Here is a 15,618-nt window from a genome sequence, read left to right as displayed (position 1 = left end):
AATCTCTTTCATATTTAAGTAATACTACAAATATTTTAAAAGTAAAAACTTAGCATATAACACTTTGTTATCTTTCTTCTTTATTTATTTTCTTTATTAATTTTTATTTTTTTGGCATTTTATAGTGCTTTTAATTAAATTTTTAAATATATAAATTTTATACTCCGTATATTAATACCCCTTCCGTCCCATTTTATGTGTCGAGTTCGATTATCGAGGTTTGACTGAACTTATATACAATTTAATTTTTTATAATATTAAGTATAGATTAGTATGTAAAATTTATATATTTAGAAACTACATTAAAAGTACTATTAAACACAAAAAATTAAATTTAAAAATTATAAAAAAAAATACTAATAGAAATAAGTAAAGAAGAAAGAGTTGATTTGACCAAAAGTAAGACATAAAATGAAACAGTCGAAATACTAAATTTAATATTATAAAAAATTAAATTTAAAGCAATTTCAGTCAAACCTCGTTAATTAAACAATACATATAAAATAAAATAGAGGGAATAGTATTAATAATAAAAAACATTAATCAATCGTAGCAATTAAGACACAAGATACTATAGAAATGTGTCATTTAACTTTTCCATTTTGATTTAGAAGCAAAAGTAGTGGGGTGATCCAAGAAATAAAGTATAATTAATCCAAAACCAAAAATGAATCGCTTATCAAAAGGTGTGCAAAAAATGAAATTAAAGGCATTTTTTCATTGTTTTGTCTTAGACACAATCCACTAATCTAGTGTAAATGATTGACTAATACCAGTCTGTATTTGAAAGGAAAAAAAAAAAAAATAAAATAGTGAAATATGCATGCATGTGTGAAACTGTATACTCAAAAGTCGCAATTCACACCCATCCTTTTTAATCGCCCGCCATCTCTCTCTCATCTGCCTCTCTGACATGCACTCAAAGTCTCATTTCTAAACCTTTCCTGATCTTGCAGAGAAAAAGTAGGATTTAAAAAAAAAAAAGGCAAATTTTTGATCGTTCCCAGGAATGGGTTCTAATGTTCTTTTCATTTCCCTTCTGTTTCTTGGCTTTTCTTGTTTACGTGGTGTTTGTGGAAATGCTGAGCTTATAGCTTTGCTGGAGATAAAGGCTGCTTTGGACCCAGAAAACAAGCACCTTTCTTCTTGGACCAGTGATGGGGATCCCTGTGGCGGCTCCTTTGAAGGGGTGGCTTGCAATGAGCTGAATAAGGTGGGTAATATTTCCCTGCAAAGCAGAGGGCTCGCCGGAAAATTGCCGCCGGCGGTGGCGCAGCTCAAGTGCTTGTCCGGCCTCTACTTGCATTACAATGAATTGACTGGGGAGATTCCCAGGGAGATTGGTAATCTCACTGAGTTGACTGATTTGTACCTCAATGTCAACAATTTTTCTGGGAACTTACCCCCTGAGATTGGAAGCATGCCCAGTCTGAAAGGTTTGTGCTTTTCTGGCCTTATCTTAAAATTACAAAAATTTGAAGTATTTACTGCTTCTGAGAACCAATTGAATAAGAAAAGTTCTGATTTTGAATAGGAAATTTTACATGTTTCTTGAATGGGATGGTTAAAAATCTGGGAAATTTTTAATTTTTATTAATATTTTCAAGGATTTCTTTTAGCCCTTTTGAGTTTTGAGTGTTCCTATTTGCTTATTAATTTTAAGATTTTCATACTTGGGGGTTTCAGTGCTGCAGCTGAGTTGCAACCAGTTAACAGGGATCATACCTACAGAATTTGGGTTCTTGAAGGATTTGGGTGTTCTAGCTTTGGAATATAACAGGTTGACTGGCCTAATCCCTGCAAGTTTAGGGAACCTTAGAATGCTAAAGAGGGTTTACTTAGCCTTTAATCACCTCTCTGGTCCAATTCCCACTAGATTGGCCACTGCTCCCCAATTGGAGTTTCTTGATGTTCAAAACAACACCCTTTCTGGAGCTGCCCCTCCTGGTTAGTTGCATTTTTTAAAAGAAAATTTTGATCTTGTGTTCTGCATTTCTTAATTTTGTTTATGTATATATGTATGGCTTCAAATGTGAAGGTTTGAAAAGATTGAATGAAGGATTCCATGGCGGAAACAATCCCGGTTTATGTGGCGTTGGATTCCCGCTGTTGAGAGCTTGCACTCGCTGGGATGATGTAAATGTCAATGAGGGCGAACCGTTTATGCCTAAATCTAGTAGTAATAATACTTCCCCAGAAAGTATTCCAGAGAGTGCAAACTTTCACCTGCATTATTGTAACGAAAGCCATTGCTCAAGTTCATCGTCCTCCAAGTTTCGAGAGGTGGGCATTATTGTTGGGGCTATATCTCTAGTGGTCATATTGTTGGTAATTGGGGGTGTTATAATGTTCCGTTCTAGGAGGCATAAACAAAAAGTTGGGAACACCTCTGAGGCTACTGATGATTATCCGGGAAAGGAATTGTGCAGGAGAAGTCCATCGACACTGATGAATGTCGAGTATTCAGAGCGATGGGATCCAATGAGCCCGGATTGTTGCACCTTGGGGAATGAATTCTTACAGGGGTTCAAGTATAACTTAGAGGAGGTTGAATCTGCAACTCAGCATTTCTCGGAGAAGAATTTGTTGGGGAGAAGCAAATTCTCGGCTGTCTATCGAGGAACACTAAAGGATGGATCTGTAGTGGCCATCAAGAGCATAAACGTAACGGCTTGTAAGTCTGAGGAGTGTGAGTTTATGAAAGGGCTGAACTTGCTAACCTCTCTGAAGCACGATAACCTCGTTAATCTCAGGGGTTTCTGTTGTTCAAAGGGAAGGGGTGAGTGTTTTTTGATCTATAATTTTGCTTCCAATGGTACTTTGGCACTGTACCTTGACCTTGAAGAAGGTAACAAGAGAACTCTCAACTGGCCTACAAGAGTTTCTATCATCAAAGGCATTGCAAAAGGTTAGATTTTTACTATAATTATCATCAACTTATACTTTGAACTTTCAAAAATGGCAGCTAAAAACACCAAAGTGAGAAAGCAATTAATGTTAGTTGTTTGTTGAATCAAAGGTGTGAACCAGTGTTGGCTATAATTGCATGGTGTAAATGTGTAATTGATTTTCTTGGTGCAGAAAATGAAAGGTTTTAGATGAGATTAATTGCCTGAATATGACATTATGCAAAAGCCAAGCAACTTGCAAATTCATTAAGTGTCTTCTAGATATTCATTCTCTTTTTGGGTGACGAGGGAAACCCGCCTTGCGACCCTAGCCAGTAAAGGACCACAAAGAGGTAAACCAGCCTAGGTTGTCTCTAGCTGACCGACTCAAACCAAGAAAGTTGAGATTTGAACCCGTGACCTTGTGGTTATGTGTTTGTATGCTTAGCCATCTCGGCTGGCGTTACCCCCCAGATATTCATTCTCTTCTTATCCTTTATGGTTGAACTAAGAAATTCATTACTAGGGGCAACCTTAGCCAAATTGGTCAGACTGTTGACTTGGTAACCAGAATGTTACAAGTTTGACTCCCAACGGGAGTGGCCTATTGGCTTTCTTGGTCTGAGGCAGTCAATTATGGGCAACTTAGGTTCGATTACCTCAAAAAAGAAGAAGAAATTCATTACTATGAACTTGTTCTCTTGCATTTTATCTATTCCATGATACATGAAAACCATTGTTGACACCAAAATGGCACTAAAAGTCTAAAATGCATCCCTGCTGAAAGACTAGGTGAAAAGCCATAGTTTTATCTTCTTTCTACTGATATGCACTGTGCTTTTCATAAACAGGTATTGGGTATTTACACAGTTCTGAACCCAACAAACCAACCATTATTCATCAGAACATATCAGTGGAGAAAATCCTCCTTGATGAGCAGTTCACTCCACTCATCTCAGATTGTGGCCTTCTAAAACTCTTTGCAGAAGATGTCGTCTACTCGGCCCTCAAGGTCAGCGCTGCCCTCGGATACATGGCTCCCGAGTACATCACCACCGGGCGCTTCACAGAAAAGAGCGATGTCTATGCCTTTGGAGTCATCATCCTCCAAGTACTGTCAGGGAAATGTATACTCAACAGCTCAATGAGACAGGCAGCTGAGTCCTGCAGCTTCACAGACTTGATTGACCTGAATCTCAAAGGCAGGTTCTTTGAAACTGAGGCTGCTAAGCTAACCAAAATAGCTCTGGATTGCACAAATGAGCTTCCAGAAAACAGGCCAGCCATGGCTGAAGTTATTGAAGAGCTCAACATGCCTTCCCATTCCAGTGATCGAAAACGAGTAAATGCCAATTTTGGTCCATATGTTTAATTTCTACCAAGTTTCATTCACGACTATTGTTTTAGTATCAATTTTCATCCATGACTATTGTTTGTGTTAAAATTCATCACGGCGGTCACCCCTCCGTTGACATGTCGAAATCTAAAAATTTAAGGGTATTTTCCTCTTTTTTCAAGATCTCAATTTGAATATAAATAAAGGGATTTAAGCCCTAAGATCAACCCCAATTCGCAATTCTCCTTCTCATCCTACCTTAATTTGAGGAGGAGAACTGCAAATTGTGATCGATCTTAGAGATTAAATCTCTTTATTCATGCTCAAATTGAGATCTTAATTTGAAAATGATAAAAATATCCTTAATAATTTCATATTTCGGCATATCTTAAACGAAGGGGTGACTGACGTGATAAATTTTGACACTAAAATAATAGTCTTGAATGAAAATTGGTAAATAATAGTCGAGGATGGAAATTGGTAAGAATTAAACATGTGGACTAAAACTGTCATTTTGCTAATACTCGTGGGATCAAAATTGATATTTGCTCGATTGAAAACCATTATTTGTTTGGAATTGGTGATGATGGTGGTGCCTTGAAGCTTTTACTTTTTTTTCTTTTTTTTTTTTGATATATTAAGTTTTTCAGTTTACGCTAAACTAATCTTAAGCTCCCAGAACCCTTGCCTAAAAGTCGCAGAGAAGATAAATCGCAAGTTGCTCAACCAAACTCCCATGCGTTGAAGCTTTTCATTGAGTGTTAAACCTGTTGCTGTTCTAACACTAGTTCCCACTAAAGCTTAACAGGTACATAGATATCTTTGTAAATAAAGAAGTGTTAGGCAGAACTGCAGAAGTGTTATGACAACAACTTTTAAATCTTTATTTTGAAATATGATTACTTTTTATCTTCGCAAATAATAACTAATAATATCCCTATTTTGAAATAAATATTTGAAATTATTGATTTTTATTTTTGAGAACATTTTGGGAATATAAAAGTTGTAACCTATATACTTTAGTACTTGCAGGACGTTTGGTTGGAGGGAATTTAAATTTAATTTCCACCTAATTTCAAAGGTCACTAAATTCCTTAGTTTGGTTGGAAGGAATTACAATTCTCTAATTTTCATGGAATTAAAATCCCAATGGATCTTGGGAACAAAAAAAAGATAATGATGAGACAAAATTACTTTCCCTTTTTTAACCTAAAATTAATGTCTGACAACAACAATGAACATTTTGGACTTTATACTACTTATTTCATTTCAATTTCAATGTTTTCAATTCCCATGTATACCAAACATTGAAATTGAAATTCCCAAGTAATTTTATTCCTGCAAACCAACCACTGGAATTTAAATTCTCACTATTCTCATTAATTCATCTCCCATGAAATTGCAATTCCTTTCCTACATAATTCCTTCCTACCAACCAAACGCCCCGTTAAATTTTAATATTTATTTTTGTGTTTATCAATATTTTTTGCCTCAAATTAACAAGGAAAACACTATGTATACTCTCATTTTACACTTCCAATTTTTACTAACACAAAAAATCTTGATGTAGACACTTGTATTGAGACCCACCTGAAAAAAGAAAAAAAAAAAAAAAAAAAAAACCTTATCGAAAGCCCGTCACATCAGGGAATAAAATTGATAGAGTAAGATTTGAGAGTACATATCGAGACGATTAGAGAAAGCATTTGTGCTTATTAATATTTTTTTGCCTCAAAATTGCAATAAACGTCCTCTCCTTCATCCAAATTGAACAATCTTCCAAGGTTATGAGGTTGGCGGATTTCCACCATTGTAGCTGGAGGTTGTTGGTTTTGGGTACCTTTTTGTTGTGAGGAGAAGAGAAAAATTAAATAACTTTGATCTTTTTTTTTTTTTTTTTTTTTTTTTTTTTGGGTAAGAACAACTTAATTCATTATATCATCTCCAAGGTAAGTTACAAGAAAAAACGGTGGCACATCAAACCACTCCCCACAATCTGGCATAGAAACAGCCGCCCGAGCAAGACTATGGGCAACCTGATTCGCAGATCGTTTTACAAACCGGAATTCGACATCATTAATGGTAGATGCCAATTCTTTAATATCCTCTACCAAAAACCCAAACGAAGAGAAAAAAGGTTCACTAAGAATAACATTATTAAGTAGCTGTGAATCTATTTCGGCATCTACATTACCCATACCCGTATCCTTCATCCAACTTAATGCTTTTCGCATACACATAGCCTCGGCCTCTTTAGGTTCGAAAAACCCCGTCATCCTTCCATTTTTGGCAGGAAAACGGCCATCGTCATCTCTTAGCACCCATTCGAACCCCACCCTACCATGCTGCTTATCAACTGATGCATCCGTATTCAATTTCAGTCTTCCCCTTCTCGGTCTCTCCCACCGCTCCACTATCTCCCCAGGCTGTTGAATGGCATTTACTTGTTGTGCCGCACCCCAATTCTCCCAATATACCATGGTTCGCTGCAACATCAACTCCAGGTCCCAAGGTATAGCATTCCATACTGGGTCATTTCTGGCTGTCCACAAACCCCAACACAACATCAACAACTTGGACATTTGGTCATGTGTCAAAATTGCAATGCAGTTGAACAACCACTCACTTACACTGTCTCCGGCGACATGGGTGATCAGAAGCCCCAGCTTCCTCCGTGCCACAGCAGCCTCACGGCAAGTAACAAAAAGATGATGCGCATTCTCGTTCTCCTCCCTGCACATGTGACATATAAGATTACAATCAACATGTCGCGTTATCAATGCATCACGTGTTGGTAAATATGATGCTGCCAGCTGCCAACCAAACACTCTAACTTTTGGTGGAACACTAAGATTCCAGATTGATGCCCATGGCCTCGGGTCCATAGCATGGGAAACAATATGTCTATAACAAGATTTCACCATAAAAACACCTTTACTATCCCATTGCCAAACCCATGTATCCGGCGGTTTATGAATACTAACTGGTATTTGTAGAATTAGATTAGCATCTCTTGTACTAAACAAATCCCTTACACACTCCACATCCCAGTACGTACCTTGTTCATTCAACAAAGAAGCAACGGGGGCACCAGCGACTGACTCATGCAACGCCGTTTGCACATACGAGAAATCGTCATCCGGCAGCCAAGGATCGGTGCCTATCAGAATACTCCGACCATCTCCCACACACCGCCGGCTGCCCTCCTTCAATACTTGCTGAACCGCCCTCATTCCCCGCCAAATATACGAAGGGTTGGACCCTTCTCCTGCTTCAAAATAGGAACCCCGGGGGTAATATCGTGCCTTATACACACGGGCTACGAGCGAACTCGGATCCTTAACAAGACGCCATGCCTGTTTAGCAAGCAGTGCTAAATTCATCTCCCGCAATGTGCGAAAACCCATCCCTCCCTTATTCTTCGGTACACACAGTCCCTCCCATGAACGCCACCAGACTCCCCTCCCATTCACCGCTACACCCGTCCACCAAAAAGAGTTCATAATAACCTTAACCTCCTTACATAAAGTAACAGGGAGAAGGAAAACCATCATGGCGTAGGCCGGCATAGCCTGAATAACATTTTTGAGCATAACTTCACGGCCTTCCCTGGAAAGAAACCTCGCATTCCAGGACCTTACCTTCGCTAAAATTCTCTCTTTAATAGAACCGAGGACCTCCTTCTTCCGCCTGCCTATTAATGAAGGGAGGCCTAGATACCGACCAGTAGTATCTCCTTCATGAACCCCCATTATCCCCACCACCTCATCTCTGGACTGACCATCAACATTAGAACTAAAGCAAACGACCGACTTCTCATAATTTATTTTTTGGCCGCAGGCAGCAGAATATGTATCTAGCACCATCCTCATTGTATTACTTTCCTGAAGATTAGCCCCGAAAAATAGAAAACAATCATCTGCAAAGAGTAAGTGAGAGATTAGAGGTGCCCCTCGCGCTACCCTTACCCCATGCAAACTCCCTTGTCGCATTTGCTTTTCTATTAACGCACTAAGGCCGTCTGCCACAATCAGGAAGAGATACGGAGATAAAGGGTCCCCCTGTCTCAACCCCCGCTCTGGTACAATTGGACCAACCTATTTTTGTTCATGGAGCACGTGGTACCGCACAGAAGTTAATGTCTCCAGCAGAATATCTATCCATCTTCTTGCAAACCCCAACTTAAGCAACGCCACTCGACACGGTCGTAGGCCTTACTCAGATCCACCTTCAACGCCACAACACCCTCACGACCCTGAGTTTTCCTCTTCAGATAGTGGTGCGCCTCATATGTAAGCATAATATTATCACTTATGAGACGCCCTGGCACAAAAGCACTTTGTGCTCCCGAAATCAACCTGTTTAGCAGAACCTTTAGATGATTGGCACACACCTTACTAGCCACCTTATATAGCACATTACACAGTGCTATAGGTCGCAAGTCCATCATTGTTTCTGGTCTAGCCTTCTTTGGGATTAGGACAATATACGTCTCATTTGCTTTAGCCGGGAGCTTGGCCGTTTCCACAAAAGATCTGCAAAAATCAGTCACCGCCCCCCTCCCCCCCAACAATATCCCAATAGTTTTGGAAGAAACCCGGCCCCATCCCATCCGGCCCCGGCGACTTATCCGGATGCATCTGAGTCACCGCCTTGCATACCTCTTCCGAACTAAGCGGTCTTAGGAGCAACTCATTATCCTGCTCAGTAACATTAGGAACAATACAGTCAAGAACCTCATTCATATCCCCCTGTTCCGACCCATACAAGCTAGCAAAATAATCCACCATAATCCCCTCTACTGTACCCGCCTCCTCCATCCATACCCCCTCATAGTTCCTGAGCCCATGCAGCCTATTCCTCCGCTTCCTTGCCTTAAAGGAATTATGAAAAAACTTAGTATTAAGGTCACCTTCTCTGTACCAATGCTCTTTAGCCCGTTGCTTCCAGAAAATGTGTTGTTGTTCAAGTAAAAACAATATCTCTTTCTCAACACGAGCATATTCTACCAACCCAGCCTCATCCCGTCTTGGCCTCAAAGTGTTCAAACGATGTTTGCATTTTTCAATCTTAATCTGAAAATCTTTATTATATGTGCGTCCCCACCTCCAAATATCCCTACTACACGCCTCAATCCTTGATAACACATCAAGACCTGCGGAGGTATCCCAGCTATGTGCGACTATCTCCCGACATCGGTCCTCCCTTAGCCACATATTATCAAAACAGAAACGCCGCGGGACCACTCTATGAGTATCCACAGCCGGTATTAACAACAACGGGAGATGCCATGTACGGGGTGATCAACGAAGTTGCCGTTGCAGCACCATACATCGTCAGCCATGTCTCAGATGTTAATATTCTGTCTAGCTTCTCCTCCACCATATGTGGTGTACCCCTGGACCGTACCCAAGTAAACTGATGACCACCAAACAGAAAATCCAATAAACCACAATCTGCAATCGCATCCCTAAATCCTGCAATTAGCCCCTCAGGGTGGGGAGTTCGACCTCTCTTCTCATACTGGTGTAGCAACTCATTAAAATCACCCATCACTACCCATGGCACATTACTTTGCTGTGCTAATGTTCGAAGTAATTGCCATGAGTGTTGGCACTGCAGTCGATCAGAAAAACCATAGAAGCCCGTAACCCGCCAAGTTGTTGTTATGTTGCAAAAAAGGAAGAAAACAAAATGTTATGTGCAAAAAAGAAAGAAAACAAAATGTTATGTGCAAAAAAGAAAGAAAACAAATTGTTTTTCAAAGTGCTTCTGAGGATGCCATATTAATGCACATCAGCAAAAATTAACCATATCATTTATCTTGTATGGGTTGACTTGTAAAAAAATGGTGAATTTTACTTTATAAAAAACGGTTCAAGTGTTTATTTAATAATTTTTTTATCAGTTCAAGAGTCAAACTACATTTTACAAAAATGATGATTTATTTTACCTCTATTTTTTTTCTTTTCTCTTTTTTTTTTTTCATTTTCCAATAAAATTTTGGTACATGACCTACTTGAGTAGCTATCTTTATATGTACAGCTTAGGCTAACCTCATCCCAAAAAGTTTACCTCTCGTTAAATAATGTGAAAGAGAGAGAAAACATTATTATTTTTTTTTTTGAATTTTATGCTAATGTGTATTGTAAATATTGCAAATTAGCAAGTACTTGCTAAGTTGATTTGTGGCCGCCACCCAACATTTTGTATATTTTTTATTTATTTTATTATTATCCTTTATATAATAAAGCTATATGGTTTGGGAAATAATTAATGTTACAATTAATGTCACAACATCCTTTATTATAAAAAAAAAAAAAAAAAAAAAAAAAAAAAAAAAAAGCACAACATTTAAAAAATAAAATAGCTATATATTATATAATCATATAAAAAATATACTTTTGAAAAATAAAATAGCTATATATTATATAATCATATAAAAAATGTGTTCAATTAGAGTTTAAATTTACACATACAAAATTTGAAATTTGCTTTCCAAATGTAATTATCTTAGTTATTATTCGTATTGTGAAAATTATAATATACATATTATGTAAAATTCTCTATATAAGTTTATTTGAATATGCACATAATTAGAGATTATATTAACCATACAAAATTATAATTTTAATTTTAATTTTAATTTTATATTCTATAAAAATAATAAATACTTGACCAATGGAAGCTCAAAAATATTATTATATTAAATAATTTAAAATATTTTAGTTTTCTATTTTTTATTTATATTTATAATAACATAATTTTTTCCCGTGCATCGCGTGGGTGAATTACTAGTATTTACAATATAATATGAAAGTGAGATTCATTTTTAAAAGTGAGAGATATTTGTAAGGATGTAGAATGAATAGTGAAGAGTTTGTAAATTTGATGGTGTGGAAATATGACTCATTTTAAAAAGTAAGAGATATTTGCAGGGATAAAGATAGCCTTAGACTCTTATTGATTAATCCTAGGCATTGGGCTTGCATGTGGCTAGACTAAGACCAACCATTTATAAGACTATCTATGTCCAATAGAAAAAACTCAAGTCCTATTAACTCTGATATATTCAATGTTATTACAATTTTAAACTAACTCGCGGCCACTTTGTTGTGCAGTGCCTCTTTCATTTTCTTCACATAGTCCCATCTCAACCCTATGCTCCCTACAAAAAGCAAACATTTCAATTAACATGAACATTTTCCAGATAGTTTTAACCTTTCGATAGAAGTTTATAAGCATTACGATCGAAATCTTCAGTGCGCTTAATGGGCAACATTTGATATGATTTACCCCAACTTTCCTCTTCAAGTGATTTTACTAGGTCAGCTTTGAGTGGTTCAACTCTTGCAAGCGGGGAAACAAGTTTATTGTTGCAATGATCTTGTTCTACGGTTTGTTTGCCCTTCCATTTTAGATTGGGAGGTGTATTAGCATTGCTTTTATGGGCCTTCTCTATAACAACTTATTTTTTCAAGTAAAACTTTGCATCGGTAAAGTATGAGGCCCCGCCTCGGTGAATGGACTTTCACAGGAGACTGTCTTTTCTATCGCACCGTCCTTCTCAAACATATATAAGGTATCAGTGCCATGATGAGGAGACCACTCAATTCTCATGCATCCAAGGTAGGCTTAGCAACAAATTAAATTGTAATACATCCTTGCATCTATCACATGGCATAGGGTACTTAAATTTAATATCTCGACCCTTAGGTCAAGTCTAATAATACTTAGGGCCCTTTGCCCGCATTGACTAAACCCTTGAATCATTTGGTGGCTTTGCGATAGCTCAATAGTAGAGATGTTAAGCTCTTTCATAGCTCGGAGTGATAAAATATTCACAACGAACCCTTGATCAATCAAAATTCTTTTAACTTTCTACTCGCCGGCATAACCTTCCACGAACTATGGGCAATGTGAAGTGTACCACCAACCAACATATCTTCATCTTTAAAGATTATTTCAATGGTGTAAGACGTGGCCCTATGAGCTTGGAGTTCACCGTCTCTATCTATCATGCAGAATGAACACTCTCCCACCTCAACATTTTCCTCGTTGGCATTTAAGGAAGTTCCAGCAATGTCTGTCCCACATAGATAGAACCCTTTTTGGTATATATTGAGCTAGAGTAATTGAGGTTCGTGGCTTGTTGAGATGTCATTTCGTCTTTGCGTCATGGAATGGGCTCATTGTCAGCTTTTTCTCAACCCATTGTTTCGTCATCCTCTACAATAGTCTAACCTGACCATCTGTTTTTCTTTGATTTTATGGGTAACAACTACCCAATCGCTCTCGTGAGACGGTCGACCTATGACAGCTTTAAATACTACCTAGCAGCATGCTTTATAATAAATGGGAGTGGGTGTTTATGTTGATTGGCCCCATTCATTATTTGGTAAAAATTTCCAACAATCCCCAATATGAATATAATGAAAATTGATTTTCGGGATGAGAAAAACGACACGACTGTGCTCAACAGTCGATCCCTAAATAGGATAGGTAGATGTTACCCTTTTAACCTTCACTTTAGCAAGGATAAGAACATGTTTATCCCAACTAGGAATATCCTTAAGAAAATGATGTAGTCATTCAATCTCTTCGCAACATTTATCTAAGGCTACCAGCTCATATTCCATCGTGGATCTAGTTATCACAGTTTGTTTTGGGAATTTTCAAGAAACGACTTCATCAGCTAACGTAAACATGTAGCCAATCGTGGACTTAGAGTCCTTAATATCCGATATCCAGTTAGCGTCACTATACACTTCAAGTACAACTGAATATCTCGTATAGTGCAGTCCAATGTAACGAGTATATCTTAAGTATCTCATACCTCTCGCTATTGCCTTCCAGTGCACATCATTGGGGTTACTAGTGTATCTATTGAGTTTGTTAACCGCAAAGGCAATATTCGCCCTAGTACGACTCTTTAAATACATCAAACATCCAATAATCCTAGTATATTATACTTGAGAAATAGATTCTCCATGAATTTTGGATAGATATACGTTAGTATCTATCTGTATTTTAGCCATTTGATGATTATCATTTTTGTTGAATTTTGCAAGAGTTTTATCAATATAATAAGATTGGTTTAATACCAAAAGTTTTTCAACTACTTTTTAAGCCACTAACAGTCATGGTCTAAAAAGTTGAAAAGTTCCTAAATTTTTATTCATTTTCAGAGGGTCAGAAAAATTAGACGAATCGGATAAATTTTTAAGCCATAAAAATAACTATGTATTTTTCTTATGAATATGCCATGAACCATCTATCTGGCATAGCAAGAGTTTTATCAATATAATAAGATTGGTTTAATACCAAAAGTTTTTCAACTACTTTTTAAGCCACTAATAGTCATGGTCTAAAAAGTTGAAAAGTTCCTAAATTTTTATTCATTTTCAGATGGTCAGAAAAATTAGACGAATCGGATAAATTTTTAAGCCATAAAAATAACTATGTATTTTTCTTATGAATATGCCATGAACCATCTATCTTACCCACCCGTTATTGCTTGACATATCTAGTATAGGAATTGAAAATAAAAAATCGTGATAGTTAGGCTGGCTCATTCTATGATAGGGGTGGGCGTTTCGGGTTTCGGTTCGATTTTTTTCCACTGCTGGAAATCGTCAATTTTCCGACCACCAAAAAGTGGTCAGAAATGACCAAAATTCGGTCGGAACACCCTGTTCCGACCACTTTTCCAACCATTTGAGGGGTTCGGAAAAACCCTCGTCGGTAATTCCGACGACCACATGACGTGGTCGGAAGTAGCGTCCACTTTTGTAAAGTTGTCGGAAAAAATCGACCACAACAGAATTGGCGAATTTCAGATTTTCCGACCAAAATTTCGACCACAGGTCGTCGGAAATTCCAACTTCTGTATATCTGTGATATTGGCAGTTCCGACCACATTTGGTGGTCGGAAAATAATTAAGTGAAAATAAAAAAAAAATCACTGCTTTGTAAATTTAATTTAAAATACAAATTATCCACTTGCAAATAGCAATTGTAACACCAATAGTAGTTTCATACCAATACAAGTTTATGATACTAATCAGAATAAACAACACCGAACCATACATTTAATACAATTCACATGCAATCTGTGGCACTACTGCTTAATCAGTCACAACTCACAAGCATCATACTTTGACCTTGGCACTGCAAAAGAAAAAAGTAGAGTAAATAGATTGAAAGTTTGAGAGAGCCAGCACCATAAGTACTATGGTTAGCATGTAGCAATCACATAGAAAGTAATAGAAGAATAAGGAAAAATGAAACAACCTATTTGGACTAGCAAACAACTTAAAGTGGAAACTTTTTCGTTTCTGCCTAGGCAAAATTTTACATACTGCTTTTACATATATTCTAAGTGCATCTCTTTTTATGAGATGTTTTTGAGATTTCTAAAGATGCAACACACTAATCATAGTGTAAGCCCTTGTTTTTAAATTTTGTTGTCGACTTTCTAGATGTCATTTTCCCACTGATATTTAAGAATAAAGAAACACATACACAATAGAAAGTAAAAAAACACACACACAATAACAACAAAAATAATAGTAGAATAGAGTTAATTACCTTATAGCTATAAGGATTAAGGAGTGAAGGAACTTTCAGAATCTGGTAATAGTGCAATCACTTCATCAGAAACGAGATTGGGCTGAAGAAGCAAGAACTGAGAAAGAGTTTGAGAGAGATCAGAGAAAGCAAGTCCCCTAGTTCAAATGCATGAGATGATGTATCAAGGAACCATTCTCAATCAAGTAAAACTCCATATGCATGCAGTGAAGATTGATGACACATTAAAACCTCCTCAAACTAAAGCTACAAAGACATTACGCAGATGAACCAGTGATGAACATATGCAGCCTAAATTTCTTTTTTACAGGGCAAATCAAAAATTAAAGCTATATATATGATGATCGATCCAATGTTCTTATAGAGTCACAGAACCCTATTGACTATCTGATACAGAGATGATGAAGGAAAGAAAATAGAGAAAAGAAATGTTTCGAAACCTCACTACTGGAAATTAGGGAATTTCCGACCACCTGAAAATGATCTTAAATCAAGTTAATACCAAAAAGTGGTCGGAAATAGCAACAAAGGTTTTTCCGGATACCAAAAGTGGTCGGAACAAGGCTTTCGACTTGATTTAAGATCACTTTTAGGTGGTCGGAAATTCTATAATTTCCACTAGTGCCTGAACTACATTTAAGGCCTCACAGCATTGTCATAGGTCTCAATCATGTCATCCTCTAATACCTTTGCACCAGAACTTTCATAGTATCCTATAAAATGCATAAAGTAATTGAATGTCAAGCAAGCAAAAGAAAGAGTATACCATCTTAATAAAAGAGCATGGAACAAAAGATAAGACAC

The 15,618-nt window shown here is 37.2% G+C and overlaps 1 protein-coding gene and 1 long non-coding RNA gene across 3 annotated transcripts; one reads left to right on the top strand and one right to left on the bottom strand.

Annotated features, from left to right (window-relative positions):
- The first annotated feature begins 878 nt into the window (after nt 1–878).
- On the top strand, nt 879–5,146 carry LOC109156954 (somatic embryogenesis receptor kinase 4-like). 2 transcript variants are annotated; one of them, XM_019304836.1, is made up of 5 exons: nt 879–1,436; nt 1,687–1,947; nt 2,039–2,908; nt 3,740–4,218; nt 4,776–5,146. In XM_019304836.1, exons 1-5 carry the CDS (start codon nt 1,010–1,012, stop codon nt 4,779–4,781), a joined length of 2,043 nt encoding a protein of 680 aa, XP_019160381.1. In that variant the 5' UTR covers nt 879–1,009; the 3' UTR covers nt 4,782–5,146. The 2 variants fall into 2 exon arrangements, with proteins under 2 accessions (XP_019160381.1, XP_019160380.1); XM_019304835.1 differs by lacking the exon at nt 4,776–5,146 and having other exon boundaries at nt 3,740–4,309.
- A 9,025-nt stretch (nt 5,147–14,171) lies between these two features.
- On the bottom strand, nt 14,172–15,185 carry LOC109157078. Its single transcript, XR_002050167.1, has 2 exons — nt 14,815–15,185; nt 14,172–14,394 (listed from the first exon to the last, which is right to left on the bottom strand). It is a non-coding gene; the product is annotated as an uncharacterized LOC109157078 (long non-coding RNA).
- Between the last annotated feature and the right edge of the window lie 433 nt (nt 15,186–15,618).

This window comes from Ipomoea nil, unplaced genomic scaffold, assembly GCF_001879475.1.
Source record: "Ipomoea nil cultivar Tokyo-kokei standard unplaced genomic scaffold, Asagao_1.1 scaffold2761, whole genome shotgun sequence".
In the NCBI taxonomy this organism is placed as follows: Eukaryota; Viridiplantae; Streptophyta; class Magnoliopsida; order Solanales; family Convolvulaceae; genus Ipomoea; species Ipomoea nil.
Note: the sequence above shows the minus strand (reverse complement) of the source record. Positions and strands in the feature narration are given on the sequence as shown.

Coding starts and splice junctions, on each gene's coding strand:
- LOC109156954 (XM_019304835.1), top strand. CDS start 1,010: ATGGGTTCTAATGTTCTTTTCATTTCCCTTCTGTTTCTTGGCTTTTCT. Junction 1,437..1,686: donor AAGCATGCCCAGTCTGAAAG/GTTTGTGCTTTT, acceptor TGGGGGTTTCAG/TGCTGCAGCTGAGTTGCAAC. Junction 2,909..3,739: donor CATCAAAGGCATTGCAAAAG/GTTAGATTTTTA, acceptor TTTCATAAACAG/GTATTGGGTATTTACACAGT.